General features: G+C 44.1%; 1 protein-coding gene across 1 annotated transcript in view; it reads right to left on the bottom strand.

Annotated features, from left to right (window-relative positions):
- Positions 1 to 15,953, bottom strand: part of Shc4 (SHC adaptor protein 4) — a 94,772-nt gene that overhangs the window by 44,931 nt on the left and 33,888 nt on the right. Inside the window, exons 3-4 of the mRNA XM_057781398.1 lie at positions 3,816 to 3,879; positions 2,315 to 2,434 (exon numbers count right to left, since the gene is read on the bottom strand). Of these exons, the coding sequence (XP_057637381.1) occupies positions 2,315 to 2,434; positions 3,816 to 3,879 (184 nt within the window). The remainder of the gene's footprint in view (positions 1 to 2,314; positions 2,435 to 3,815; positions 3,880 to 15,953) is intronic.

Genomic DNA, 15,953 nt, shown 5'->3' with positions numbered 1-15,953 from the left:
GAGAGCCCTAGAGATGCAGCTTTTGTGAGTCCTCATCCATGCTGGATGGGTCTTTATTTTTTCCCTGAGCAGCTGCCTTTGAGGTCATCCATGCACTTTTAAGTAACCCCTCACCCGATAAACTCACTGCTCACTGAGCTAGGTTTGGGTGGAACTGATGGGTCTGCCATCAGTGCCTTACCTGGTGCAAACAGGTGTTTGTTGACATCTCCCCAGCAAAAGTCATACAACACACCTAACTGCTATGGCTAAAGAAGAGTAATGGAGAAGAGACCGGCTGGGCAGTCTCACCACCGTGTGCACCACAACCCCATTGTTGACACCCCCCAATTCTCTTTAGTCTTCCCCTTGGAAAGGGTCGTTCAAAAACAATTATTAGCCAGAGGTGGTGGCATATACCTTTAATCCCCACACAGAAGGGAGAGACAGGATCTCTGAGTTCAAGGCTAGCTGGTCTACATAGCAAGTTCCAGGACTACCATAGAGAGACTGTCTCAAAAGCAAACAAAAACCCAAACAAACAAAAACCGATTATTAGATTCTGCACATGAGGCTGTCACCAGGATATCTCCAGCTTTGCCTTTTAAAAACAGTAATTGGTGTAGTTCAATGAGACGTCAACCCTAAACACAACGAGTCCCTGTGGTACCATATCCAAGTAAAACTAGAACCGCAGTTTACACATGCAAATACCCTGAGGTCAGAATGGATGCATGGATGAAATTTCACTTGGGTTGCATCTTCTGCCTTTGCCCCTCCGGACTATGCAGCACTGTGCTCACTGTGGTATCACCTACACTTGGATAGATAAGCAACACCCACCAATCATGACTATTGCATTGTTTCATGGTTAACAGTGTCCTCTGAGCTATTTTATACTACTAAGTGAGCTGTACATTTCATCATTAGAAAAAAAGCAACAATGAAGTTATTGACGGTTTTGCATATTATGCTTTTGGCTTCCTGAGTGCTAGGAATGTACCTGAAAAGGCCTTGCAGAAAGAACGAGTAAACAATATCGGGCACCACATTGCCAGCATTGTGCTAAGCGATTTGCATTCGACACCTCATTTAATGACCTTATAACAGCATTCAAATGATGCAAGGAGCCTTGTAAATAGGTACTGTGACCCAGAGGTCACCAATGAGCCATCCATGGGTCCTTGGTAAACAGTACTCCCAATAGGAACAGCCTCGGTTACTGTATATTAGACACAGAGCAACATCAGGCTCCAAAATGTATAATAAATCACCTGGCTTGAGCAGCTTTCATGGTAGTTCCCGTGCATGTTTAGCCCAGTGTCTGCCTCTTTTACATGTGTTGCAGCAGAGTGGTTCTCTAGTGAGTAACCTTTGCAGGAAACCCAGGCAACCTTAGCATTCCAGATCATGAAAGGAAAATGATGTCCACGTTGTTACATCTTAGAGAGCGTTCAACTAAAAGGCCTGGACGGTAACACTTCCTGCACACATTTCAGTTAGCTGCTTTTGTTGGGGGCTCTTCTCTGAGCCAAACTTCAAGAATCCAGTTTACCCATTTGCAAAAGATCAATCAACAAAACTTGGCATTCTCTCGCAAGAAAGAAGGAAAGGGAGAGTACGGGACCCTCAGTAAAGTATCCAGAGTATCCAACGACTCCTCCCAACTAGTTGAATGCAATTCTGCCCTAAATTGCACGTGTTCTCAGAGAGGGGCTAGGACTCCATAAGCTGGGAAGGACTTGGATCCGGGCTCTATCCACACAGCCACAGGAGAGTCACTATCCATATTGGGTGCAGACTTCTCAGTGTGACTGTTTCAAGGCCATCCATGTTCCTGCCTGTAACCCTTCACCTATGCTTTATAAGTGAGCCAACTTCCGTAGTTCCCCGGGGTAAACTTTGGGGAACTGTACGATTTGTTAGTGGCACCTTATGAGAAGGTAAGTGTTGTCCCCCATGCCTGGAGAAAATTCTATAGCACATTAACCCCATGCTAACCCCAATAGCACCTTTGCTCTTTGTCCTTCATCTGACCTCAGTCCAATAGCCATATCAGGGATAGTAACTGGCAAACAATATTAGCTATGCCCTTTATCTTTGGTTCCTTATACAGAACCGATGAGGTGCAATAAATGGATTTGTAGGCAGTTAAACTCCACAGCAATAGTAACACTGTTAGGAACTCTAATTACTGAGTGCAGAAATCTTGGGGAATTTTTCTCTTTGTGGCTTATTAAATTGTAAGCATACTCTGACACCTTATTCTCTTACTAACCACAGACTTCCAGGAAAAAAAAATAATATGCCAAACTATAACCATTGGTTACCTTACCTGTTGGTTGTCAAGGTTCATCAGTACGAGGCTGCATGTCGACACGGTCAGTTTTATATTCATTCCTGAAAACTGAAGATTGCTTTTGCCAAGAACCGTTGAAAGGGACTTAACGGGAGCCTTTAAAAATAGCAAAGCATCGTTGTAAGTTATGGATGTGTACCGCCTCCTCTCTGTTTCATTTTCTATAAACCAAATGAGCCGGAATGGTTATGTGGTAGGACTTCACCAAAGCCTTGGCTCTTCATGGGACACGTGGGTATCAGTGTGTGTGTGTGTCAGATGAGCAGTGCCAGGGAATGCTGCCTGAGACATCTTGACACAGATCAGAGACGATGTCATGTTATGGACATCGCAGTACTTCACTGTACTTAGCCTCTGCTCTGAGGAAAAGTAGTGGTTTGTCTACAGAAGAGAAGACACATTATTTTCCAGCTATCGCTCCTTAGCATATTGGTATCAAATTATTTTATCTTTGTGTTGCATTATATTCCAATACTGGATTAGTAAGGAAAAGCTGCTGTTTGAATCACTCACTTGAGTTTCATAAAATACCATTAAGGGAATTTTGGCTTGAGATTAGGTCAAAATTTCAAGGAATTTCTAAAATGGTCCTAGATACACTTCTGCCACTCAGGGCTACATATTTGTATGAAGTGTCATTCTCAGTCACTTCAGTCACAAAATAGAATGTCCATTAAATCTGAAGATTGTATAAGATGTTCTGTAGTCTGCATTATCAAATATGCTGCCAAAATTGAACTCTTTATATGGCGACTGATAAGCACATCCTCATTAGTATGCAAATGGGCCATCACCGTTAGTAACTGTTTTCAGAAATCATGTATGCTAGACAACTTTTATTTTTTATTTATTATTATCAGTTTATGTGTACCAAAGTGTGTTTATGAATGTTGGCATGTGCATGTCACAGCACATATGTGAAGGTAAAAGAAAGACTTTCAGGAGTTGGTTCTACCCCTCCACCTCTAGAGCTGGGGTCGTGGAAACTCTCACGCTGGGGATCTCCCCAGCTGATTAGCTCAGCCAAGGTCCCAGCTGCTACCCTCAGAACACATGGATTCAGAGAGAGAGAGAGAGAGAGAGAGAGAGAGAGAGAGGAGGAGAGAGGAGGAGGACATGCGTGCCTGTAATCTCTACAGTGGAGGGCAGAGACAGATTTCTTGAGCTCAGTGGCCAGCTAGCTTAGCCTACTTGGCAAGTCAAAGGCCAGTAAAAGACTCTGTCTCCAAAACAAGAAAACAAACAAATAAACGAATAAATAATGCAGGTGTAGGAAGGCGAGCTGCCTCAAGCACAAGCATACGTGTACACACATCCACGCCCACATTCGAACATGCACACACATACACAAAATTCTCAGACAAAAAAGGACCACAAATAAAAAAAAAAAAAGAAGTCCAGGAATACAAGGACCACTTTTATACCATTTTGCCATAGTTAAGGCGACATAAAACAAGAAGCTCGTGGAAATATTCACCTTTCGCTTTTTCATGGCTCCATGGATCCCAGGGACAGCATCACACAGGCGACTTATTGCTTCCCTAAAGACAGAAACCATAGAAAGTCTTAGCATTCTACCTGTGGTCAGTAAGTCATCAAGAGCAGCATTCAAGAGAGGGTTCAGAAAAGATAGCGGGGTAGCTGTCATATGATTTTAGCTCAGTCCCACATACAAGGCACTGCACTTAGTTTTTCTGCAACTCACACCCAGGAAGTCTTAGCAGCGCTCTAATACTGAAAAATTGTCTTACTAGGAGTCCTGTGATTGGCTTTAGTGGTCTTTCTCCTCCCTTTCAGACTTATTTTACAGTGATGCTGATTTTTACCAGGCAAGGGCAAACCGTTTTCTTGGAATAAATCACAATTCTACCCTGAGCAAAATCCTCACCATGGTGAATAAAGGTCATACTATTTCACCACAAAACACAATTAAATATGAATGAATCTGACAGTAGAGGAAGTTTATGAGGGATAGGAAAAGCATTGAACTTCAAGGTGGTCTCAAATGGAGCCATATTGACTCAGCTACTGCTGCAAGCCATTGAACTCTTGTGTAATTTCACAGAGCAAAAAAAAAAAAAAAAATCAATTTCAAGTTTTCTCCTTTGCTTGTTTTCTGACCTTACTGTATGCTGCACTTCCTGAGGAACAGCAGCACTATTAATAAATAAGAGTAGCTGGTTAATGGAGGTAGTGAAGGAGCAGGCACCAACTCCCCAGAAGGGTGGTTATAATGAGAAGCGTCTGGTCCAGGATAGAGCGTTCATAACCAACCAGGCTTCCCTCTATAAGTGGAACACTCGGCCTGTTCACAATGCAAAGGGAAAAGATCATTGTTAAAATTAACAAATTGCATACGCACAATGCTGTATTGTAGCTTTTTAATATAGTTTATGATGATCCAAAGGGAGGAGCCATCAGAGCAAACAAAGGCTTGCAGACATGCTTCTGAAAAGTCATTTAGTACAGGTTGGAGCTCCGTGTTCTAACTTACATTGCAGAAGTGAGCAGAATTTCCAAAGATTTTGGCCATCATTTCTACATAAAACGTTTGGCTCAGAATCTCTGGTTTTCTCTGAATAAATGAAACTTTCTCCCAAGGCATTATCGTCTCCTTTCACGTGACTGCTTGTGGTACTGAGCAGGGGAAAGAAATGCTTTTGGGGTCCATATTCTCTTGGGAGGCCATATTTATTGTTCCTCCGATAGTCCAACCTTTGTTTTCTGGAACTGACTGAAGGATGATGCAGATGTTTGGGCTTTCTTGCTTGGCTGTGTGCTTGATACTTTAGTCCCTAAATGATTATTTGAATTGATGAGATGCTTACAATTGATCCACGTTAACCTCTGGGATCACCAAAATAACTCACCTAGGTTCCTTGCTGTATTGATAGAATTCAATAGAGTATTTTAAGAATTGGAAGACTGTCTACTTCCTGGCAGCCACTGAGAGTGCCAGGCAAGCAGTTTGAAAAAAACAGTAGGAATGGTGATGGATGCTGACGCTGCCACCTACAATAACTGCTAATTAGTGGTAGAAGTCGTCGCTTTTATACAGTACCCTGTGCTTCCGCAAAGTGTTTTCCCAAACAGTCTGGTTCTTGTACATCAGCTGTCTGTATCTTCTAATGAAATTAGCATTGTGAATCTGACTTAAAGAGAATGGTCCCTCTCAGAAGGTGAACCATCCTGGAAGAGTGGGGGTTGGGATCACGGACACGGAAGTATGAGCAAGGACAAGAAGACATCTAGTACTGGCCGGATGATGGGAGCTCAAGTCTGTGACAGTGCTGGGGCCTGGCGTGGGAAGCTGAGGGACAGATTAGCAGTTAAAGGCCAGAGAGCTGATGCTCGAGACAATATATAGACAAGCGAGCACAACTGTGTACCAACACAACTTTATTTTTAGGAATAAGAGCCAGCCAGATCTGGCTGATGGGCCATAGTGTGCCATCCCCTGAATTAAACCACTTACACAACAATAGAAAAGTTCAGTCTTGAAAAACAAAGCCAGCTATGGTAGGTTCACATCCTAGCACTCAGGAGACTGAGACGGAAAAGAAGGGCTTCAATTCTAGGCCAGCCTGAGCTACAGAGCAAGACACTGTCTCAAATAACAAAAGAAAACAAAATGGGAAAAGGTTAATATGCATCATACTTTTAAAACTGAAAATTAAAGAAAAAAAACTACAAGATATCTCATGCTCACTTAAATTAGGAAAAAAAAAGAAAAAAATACAAAATAGGTTTTTAGAAAAAAAATGGGAAATTCTAGTTCAAATGTATTTATCCATCGTTAGGGACCTATCAATTATTCTAAGGAGTAATTTGGTAAATTTTGGCAAATACTGGGCCTGTGAGGTGATTCCATTAATAAAGGCATTTACTGCCAAGCCTTGAGGCTGAATTTGTCACCCGGGGCCCACATGGTAGAAGTAGAGAACTGACCCCTACCAGTTGTCCTCTGACTTCCACAAGTGCACCGTGGCACGCGTGCCCCCACACACATACACAATCAATCAATCAATCAATCAATGGAAGTGTAAAACATTTTAGAATAACAAATATAAGAGTTTGATGGGCGAGAATGGGAGCTGAAATGCTTGAATACTGTGTATGTAACAGAAATTCCTTAATTTTAGAGTAAAAATACTGACCCACAACCAAGGGATAGATAAAATGCAAAAGCTAAGTGCTGTGATTTGGGATGTCAGGTATTCAGACTACGGAAGTCCTGGGGGAGAGTCATATGAAGCAGAGGGGAAAGGGTCAATGTTCAAACATGACGTGCTGGCTACACTCATCCTGTACAGACAACACTACAGAAAGTGCTGATGGGGTCGTGCGGCTGTGCTTCCAGCCTGTGGGTCCAGCACTTGGTCCCTGAGAGAGGCTGGGAATTTACAGCCAGCCTGGGCTACATAGCAACATGGTCTCCAAAAAGCAAACAAGCATATAGACACTAACTTGTATTATTTACAGCATTTGTGACATACAGTTTAGTATTTCTCTTTCTTTTAAGTGTTTATTACTGATTTTAATTTTTATGGGCATGTGTGTGCCTGAGTGTGTGTATGTCTACCGTGTATGTGCAGAAGTCCAGAGCGGAGTGTGTGTATGTCTACCGTGTATGTGCAGAAGTCCACAGAGCTAAGTGTGTATATGTCTACCGTGTATGTGCAGAAGTCCACAGAGCTGAGTGTGTGTATGTCTACCGTGTATGTGCAGAAGTCCACAGAGCTGAGTGTGTGTATGTCTACCGTGTATGTGCAGAAGTCCACAGAGCTGAGTGTGTGTATGTCTACCGTGTATGTGCAGAAGTCCACAGAGCAGAGTGTGTGTATGTCAACCATGTATGTGCAGAAGTCCACAGAGCGGTGTGTGTAATGTCTACCGTGTATGTGCAGAAGTCCACAGAGCTGAGAAGCAAGAAGACATCAGATTTTCAGGAACTGGAATTCAGGCAGATGTGAGCCACCATGTGGGTGCTGGGAATTAAATCTTGATCTTCTGAAAAAACAGTGTTTTTGACCATTTCTCTAGTTCTGGATTATTTTTTGTTTCTGACTCTATTGCAATTAGAGATAAGCAATACAAATAATGATTTACTTCCATTTGAAGTTAGTTAGATAAACAATCAAGGTTTTTTGGTCTTTGGGGTTTTTTTAAAAGACTTTTTGGAGACAGAGTTTCTCTGTGAAACAGTCCTGGTCGTACTGGAACTGTTTAGACCAGACTGACCTCAAACTCACTGAGATCTATCCTCCTGCCTCTGTCTCCAAGGTGCTGGAATTAAAAGTGTGTGCCACCACTGCCTAGCAGATAAACAATCTTTTAAAACTATTTTTGGTGGTTGTTATTTGGTTTTTTTTGGCTTCTCTTGTTGTTTTTTGAGACAAGATTTCATCGTATAGCTCCAGCTAGCCCTGAATTCCTGACTCTTGAGCATGCCAGAACTAACAAACTGACTCCCTTGGCCAGGGTTGCTTTGTTACTCACTTTCTGGTCTGGCCTCTGTGTACTTCATTCTCCCGATACCATTCCAAGGCAAGTATTTGACTCCATTTTGTAAAGAGGAATCTAAACTTGAACAAATCCAAGTTTAACTGTCTTCTAATAAGGCAGCAAATGATGTCAGAGACAGGGAGCAAATCCAGACCCACACTGGCAGAGAAGAAAGGGAAGGTCCTTCGATAGCTCTGGGACTAGAGCAATGTGTGCTGCTCCTTGCTTACAAACCCCGCACCCAAGAGCTGGGTCTGCACTCTGGCCAGCCCTTCACAGCAGTGAGGCCACTATACGCTGCTAAGGGATAAAAAGTGGCAGCCGTCTACCTGGTACAGGCTTGGCTGGTTGACTGGCTTCCTCCCAGCCCTGGCAAGTAGACTCACTCAGGGTACGCTCATGCAACTTAGGTCAAGTAAGCTTCCTGTGTCTTCTTACAGTGTGAAGGTCTCTGACTAAAGCTGTCCTCAAAAGAATGAGGAGAGGCTGTACCTTTGTGCCTGTGAACTTGCTTTCAAAAATACTTATTTATGGATGTGTGTGATGGCACACACCTACAGTTTCAGCACTCGTGGGGCAGAGGCAGGAGAATTGCTGAAAGTTCAAAGCCAGCTGGGCTATGGACTGCCTCTCTGTCTCTCTCTGTCTCTGTCTCTCTCTCTCTGTCTCTGTCTCTCTCTCTGTCTCTGTCTCTCTACACACACACACACACACACACACAAGGATTTGAGACTCCAAAATCAACCATGGGCTATCTCTCCCAAAGAAGACCTATTGTACAAACTTTATTTAAATTTAAAAGACCAGTGTCCCACCCTGGCCTCCCAGAAAACATTCAAGAAATTGCTTCCAAATAACCTTTCACATTTCTGCTTTCTTTGCTTGCTATGTGCACTAACTAACCCAGAATCCCAGTCATGGGAGACAAAGGCGTCTGCATTTTTTGCATTTTGTTGCTTTTTTTTCTTTCCCCACAAAGATCTTTTCTGTCCCTGAGACAGAGACCAAGAAATTCACTGTAACATTGCCAAGGATGAGTGTGACTCTCGGTGACTTTGGCAGCCTCAGCCACACCCCAAGCCCAAGGCACTGACTAGAAAGGTAGGGGTGACAGGAAAGGACGTCTTCCAGGGCCCAGAGCGCCAAGCTGTCTTCTGCCTGCCTGCTCACCCAGCCGGCTTTTCCCGCACAGGCCTTTAGGAGCTGGGGGCTGGGGGGGAAGGGGGTGTAGAGAGGGAGCCTGCCTCTGAGCACAGCACCAACAGTGGCCACTTTGTTTATTGATTTTCCACGTGAGAGGGAAAGGGAGCGTGGGCTGATGTAAGGGAGTGAGAATGTGGCTGAAGCTTTACTGTTGAGACTGCAAAACCCCGCCCACGCCAGAAGACAGAAAAAGAAATTTTGCCTATCTCCACGAAGTCCAAACTAATCATCCAAACAAAACCACCTTTCTTTCCGGACTCTGCCCACTGCAGGACTTACGTTAGATTTTGTTTTTTCCCTATATCTTTGTCCCTTAAACCGCTGTCCTCCTCTGGAAGCCATATTGCCTTGCAGTTGGAGGGCTGACCTCCCTCCCCCACCTCCCGCCCCCTTCAAGTTTGGAAGACAGTACCACTGTCCTGGACACTGCAGCCCGTCTCATGGGGGAGGCGCCACAGAGCAAACTCTCTGCCAAGTGAAACTGTTTTCTGGCTTTCCTGTTTACTGAAGAGCCAAGTCTGGGGGGCGGGGGCAGGGGGAACCCCAGGTAAAAGACCCAGTGGGGTTCGTTTAAGGTTCTTTACCGCCCCCAGCAGAGAGAGATTATGCCTGCCTCGGTTTTATCTAGACAAACAAACATAAGACCCAATTATCAATCATAGCGAGAGCCTTTCCAGATTGTTGTCAAAAATACGCAAGCCAAATAAATAATGCTTCTGTACTTCCCAGTAGCATTGTCTGACTTATCATCTCCACAGGAACCCTGAAACAAGGACTGGCTCCCCTACAGGCAGTGACCAGACACACTCCACATCCCTGACTCCTTAGGTTGCTGCAACCATCCTGGGGAAACGTGAAATCTTTTCCTACGGAACCTCAAGACTTGGTGACCTGTGTGTTCAGTTCTGTTCAGCTTGAGACATGAAAGCCGGGCTGTGAAAGCCCGCAGACAGGACGCTGGAGATCCGAGCCGGCCTTCATGGCAGTGAGAACACAATGAATGCAGTCAGGGCCCACAGACAGCGGAACAGTGGAAGGCTTCACACTGCCTTTGTGCCCTTATCAAGGGGGCATCGCCAGCACCCGAGGAAGGTACACCCAGCGCTTCAAATATATCCTTTCGCTTTAGAAGCTGGCCTCTCGGGACCCAGAGCAGGATAAAGCCTTTCATGGGCCCAGCATTCACCCTCGCACCGACTTATCGCCCCATTCTGCCCACTTGAATTATGCCTAACATCTGACTCCGAAGTGCTTTTGCAACCTAACCCAGCTCGCTGTACATGGGTTGCTCTGTCTACCCTGGCCTTCTCTTTTGGCTCAGATGCAAATGTAGACCCATGGATCACACTAGAACCCGGTGGAAAACCATTCTCTCCTAAGTATCGCATTTCCCCAAGTCTCTCTGAGCTAACGGACGGGATTGATGTCCGGCAGTCCTTCACCGTGATTTCTTGTAAGGGATTCATATGGTTCAATATTCGAACACCTACAGCCACAAACTGATGGCTCACGGGGTTTGTCAATGATTAAACCTTGTGGAAATGGCAATAAAGAAGTACGGTTGGTTTAAACAACAACAAAATTTGTCATTTCAGAACAGTTTTCTTTTACTTTGGGTTATGCTGGGCTCCCTTAAGAAAACTCTGCTTTACATAAAATATGTAAAATATGAATCTTTGTTTGGAGTTAAAGGCTTTGCTGATTTGCTGTGTGATTGTCGACATTCTATTTCCCAAGCTCCAGGTGTGTCAGGGTTAGACCATGCGTGTAGGAGGCACTGGTTTGATCCCTATCTCTTCAGAAAGGGAGGGAGACAGAGCTTATTTTGAAAAGGCAAGGTCAGCTAATTCAATCAGCCACTTTATTTACCCCAATTCATTTAAACGATGAGCATGTGTTTCTAAAAATTAGGCCTATCTTGAAAGAAGGAAGATTTAGCCCCGTTTAATCCTGCTATGGACAGTTTGTTGTGAAGGTATTCAGAGAGAGCAATTGATGGAACAAATGGGTATAGCTTCTGTTAAGCCTTTCCTTTTAAAGAGTGAGCCCTCCCAAAGCAAGGTTGGCATAGCTGCCATAGACATTGCATGGGATCCTCAGTCGTTTCTACGTGTACATATGTAATCCCGAGTGGAGTCGTTAACTGTCCACAATGTTAAGTAGTGGGAGAGCAAACCTGACCTGCACGTCTGCCCAGAATACATAAATCATCATTTAGGTCAGCGTGCCTGAATTGAGAGGGTCTTAGCCCACTAGAAGCTGGTTCAAGTGCAGATGTTCGAGGCTCTTCCTAGAGATACTAACTTTGCACATCTGAGCTGGGATCTAGCAACCTGCAGCTTAGCCAGCTGTGCAAGAGACTTCAAGGCACACAACTCATGGCCAGGAGTGCACAGGATGAGACCTTGCCTTGGCCACACTGCACAGGATGACTGGTTCTGCTCTACAGCTTTGACCAGAGGGCTGCATCTGTGGATATGAAGGAATTAGGGTACCTGCTAGAGCAGGGAGGGCTGTCCTGCCTGTACATTTAATGAGAGTCGATTGTGAAGAAAACTTGTTTTTGACTCAATCATGCTATATGCTAGAATATAATATTTGGCGTGATTCTCCCTCTGTCTCTTCCCAGCCTGCTCGGGGAGAGGGATTTTATTTTAGGTCTGAACCTCTTTGGTCTCACGACCCTTCCACACACTGGTGATGAAGGTGACCTGCAGACAGGCCTCCACCTGCCCCTCCAAATACCTGCAGGCACTGAGCCCAATTCCTCAGCTGTGGCTGCATAGAGCAGAAACACCAGAAAGTGTTGGCACACACTACAGATCAAATCTCACCTCCAGGCGTTCTGATTTTTTTTTTATTAATTAATTTATTTAATTATTAAAGATTTCTGCCTCTTCCCCGCCACCATCTCCCATTCCCTCCCCCTCCCCCAATCAAGTCTTCCTTCCTCCTCAGCCCAAAGAGCAAGCAGGTTTCTCTGCCCTGTGGGAGGTCCAAGGACCACCCACCTCCATCCAGGTCTATTAAGGTGAGCATCCAAACTACCTGGGCTCCCACAAAGCCATTACGTGCAATAGGATCAAGAACCCATTGCCATTGTTCTTCAGTTCTCAGTAGTCCTCATTGTCCATTATGTTCAGCGAGACCGGTTTTGTCCCATGCTTTTTCAGACCCCGGCCAGCTGGCCTTGGTGAGTTCCCGATAGAACATCCCCATTGCCTCAGTGTGTGGGTGCACCCCTCGCAGTCCTGAGTTCCTTGCTCGTGCTCACTCTCCTTCTGCTCCTTCTTTGGATCGTGAGACTTCAGTCCAGTGCTCCAATGTTGGTCTCTGTCTCTGTCTTCTTTCATCGCCTGATGAAGGTTAATATTCAGGGGGATGCTTATATGTTTTTTTGGGGGTTCACCTTCTTATTTAGCTTCTCTAGAATCACGAATTATAGTCTCAATGTCCTTTATTTATGGCTAGAAACCAAATATGAGTGAGTACATCCCATGTTCCTCTTTTTGGGTCTGGCTTACCTCACTCAGGATAGTGTTTTCTATTTCCGTCCATTTGTATGCAAAATTCAAGAAGTCATTGTTTTTTACTGCTGAGTAGTACTCTAATATGTATATATTAGGTTGTGGAGAAAGGGGCACTCTCATCCATTGCTGGTGGGAATGCAAACTTGTGCAACCACTTTGGAAAGCAGTGTGGCAGTTTCTCAGGAAAGTCGAGTTCAACCTACCTCTCGACCCAGCAATACCACTACTGGGAATATACCCAAGAGATGCCCAAACATACAACAAAAGTATATGCTCAACTATGTTCATAGCAGCATTGTTTGTAATAGCCAGAACCTGGAAACAACCTAGATGTCCTTCAATGGAAGAATGGATGAAGAAAGTATGGAATATATACAGGCGTTCTGATTAAATTAGTTCAGGATAGGCCTTAGGGCCTGTGAGGTTTTCATTTGATTCTTTGCATTTGAGACAGGGTCTTATGCAAACAAGGCTGCTCTCAAATTGTAATTGAGGATGAACTTGAATTCCTAATGCTCCTGCCTCTGCTTCTCAGTGACAGGACTGCAAGTTTTCAACTCTTTCCCAAGTCCTTCCAACAGAGCCTTAGCTGAACAGCATTCAAGGGCAGTAGTCTACAAAGCTTTTCTGAAAAGTCCAGATTGCAAATATTTTAGACTTCTCAAGCCATAAGACTGCTACTATGGCTTCAAAAGCAGCCATCAGCAATAAATAAAGAGTATAAAGGCGCAACCAACATGAAAACCAACATGCATGGTTGTAATGCCAATAGCACTCAGGGACAGTGACATTTAAATTTAGCTTCTACACAACACAGAATACTTTTCTTTTGCTTTCTTTTCATCTAGTTGAAAGTATCCAAAGCACACTAACGGGTTGACAAGATAAAACTCAGGCAGAGGTTAAATTTAGCTCACAAAGGTCAGAAGAGAGTGTTGGATTCCTTGGAACTGGAGTTGGATGGTTGTAAGCCACCATGTGGGTGCTGGGACCCAAACCCAGGTCCTCTCCAAGAGAAACAAGTGCTCTTAACCACCGAGCCATCTCTCCATTTCCGTTCTGTTTCTTCTTTGTGGAATGATAGAAAAGGAGACCATTTTGTGGGGAGAAGGGCTTTAGTATCGGTCTCTATCACATACATGACACTACATGTAAGGTTCATGAGGACACAGGAATAAAATAGAAACATAAAATTATAGTAAATGCTAAAGGAACCAAAGCGAGGGGCTCATAGATTTGAATCCTTAGTACCAGGGAGTGACACTATTTGAAAGAATTAGAAGGATTAGGGGGCATGGGCTGGTTGGAGGAAGTGTGTGGTTAGAGGTGGGCTTTGAGGATTCAGACATCCATGCCAAGCCCAGAGGGTCTCTCTGTCTTTGCCTGTGCATCAGGATATAGCTCTCAGCTACTTCTTCAGTACCACACAAAGCCTCTGAAAGTGTAAGCCAGTCCCCAATTAAATGCTTTCTTTCATAAGAGTAGCCTTGGTCATGGGGTCTCTTCACAGCAATAGAACAGTGGCTAAGACACTGTGTTTCAAAGCCTTAAATATATAAAGTAAAAGTCAACAGTGTCTCAATAAATGGCATTATTTTCTTATCATTTTTATGGCTACTTGCCTTAAGACCTGGATCTAACCATACTCAATACCAAGTATAATATTCAATATCAAGAATTCTCCTAAGTAACTGGGGGGGGGGGGTATAGGGAAAATTCTACCCACTGTACAATTGTAATAAATCATACAAGTCTCTTTAAAGATAGATCGTGTATCTGATTTCCTTTAGGTACCCCATGGCACCTAGCAGGCTATTTGGGGCACAGCAACACAACAATATATTTAGGGTCTAATGTAATTTCAGCATGTCTATGACACTGAGACAAGGCACAACCCTCATCTTCCTAAATAACCAGAGACCCTGTGATGCTTAGTGAGTCAGGTGGAAAGAGAGTCTCAATTAAGTGATGAGCAAGTTGGTCTGGGGGCATGTCTGTGGGGTCTGTCTTGATTGTTAATTGATATCGAAAGACCAAGACCATTGTGTGTGGCACCACTTCACGGACCGGGCCCTGATCTATATAAGGGTAGAGTAAGCTACCAAGCAAGTATTTCTTCTCTTTTTGCCATTGACTATAGATGTGATGTGACTAGCTGCCTGGCCTCTTTAAAATGGTGGACTGTAACTTGCACCTGTAAGGCAAATAAATTTTTCCTCCCTTGGGTTGCTCTTGGGTGTCTTTTATCACAGCAACAGCACTGATGCTAAGATAGCCCCCCTTCAGGATGAATATACCAGTTCCCTACAGTGCTGGAACACTTACTACTGACGCTTCACAACTAAGTTCCTTTCACAGATATTACCTTGCCCTAAGATGTCCTCTCACGCATACATTTGTCCCTTCCTCAGAGACAGCAGGTATCGGACAATGTCTAGTCACTTTGCTTCAATTCAACACTGAAAGGCTAAGAAAGTCCCAGAACTGTCCGTAGAGTCTGTGGTGATGCTCATTCTCCCCCTCCCATAGCAGAGACCTCTTCCCTCAATGTGTCAAGGGATGGCTTCAAGAGCACCCCTACAAAATTCTCAGTCTACCTGAGACCCAACAAAGAGCTGCAGTTGTGAGGCTCATATTTGCAAATACCCTCACCCAATGCTGTCTTCTTTCCTTCCTAAGAATTCATGCTCCCACAGCAGTGAAGACATAATTTTCAAGAATGAATCATAATAAATTGAAAGGCCCTATTATGGTTCAGCTATCCACAAAATGCACAGCTCCTGCACAGCTCTCGTAGATATAACTCAATGATACATCATTAACGGAGACTAGGGACATGTATTTGTCCTAATAGGCAAGGCTCAGCTTTTCTGAGAGGAACAGCAACAGACAATGGAAAAGTCTGTCATCCTGGCACTAACTAGCTTGTGTTTCCTTTGTCCACAAGCCCTCTGTTGATCAAAGTAAGGTTTTTTTCTCTGGATGCAATTCATGTTTAATGAAATCTAGAGTCCTCTTAGCATATGTCTCTAAAAGAATCCTATCACTAATTTCTCTGTCTATGTACAATGTTGAAGAATGAGAACTCACTATTCCTGTATTACCACTACGCCCGTCTTCCTGTCCTACAAACAGAAGCAAAAACTCCACATGATTTTATGATTTTCTAAGAGCCACCTGTTCCAAAATCAGAGTTTGCTATGTGACACACAGTCTAACTGGAGACCTCATTTTCAAACCCCAGGCTAGGCAGGCATCCCTTGCACCTGAGTCTCAAAGTGTGGCACCTGGACCAGTAACACGGGGGTCACCTGGGACCTTAGGCATGCAAACTCCTGAGACAAAACTTGCAGGGACATGCTCCAACATCCTGTTCC

Source organism: Chionomys nivalis, chromosome 9 (genome assembly GCF_950005125.1).
Source record: "Chionomys nivalis chromosome 9, mChiNiv1.1, whole genome shotgun sequence".
NCBI lineage: Eukaryota > Metazoa > Chordata > Mammalia > Rodentia > Cricetidae > Chionomys > Chionomys nivalis.
The sequence above is the reverse complement of the archived record's forward strand: the minus strand, read 5'-3'. Positions and strand labels throughout refer to the sequence as shown.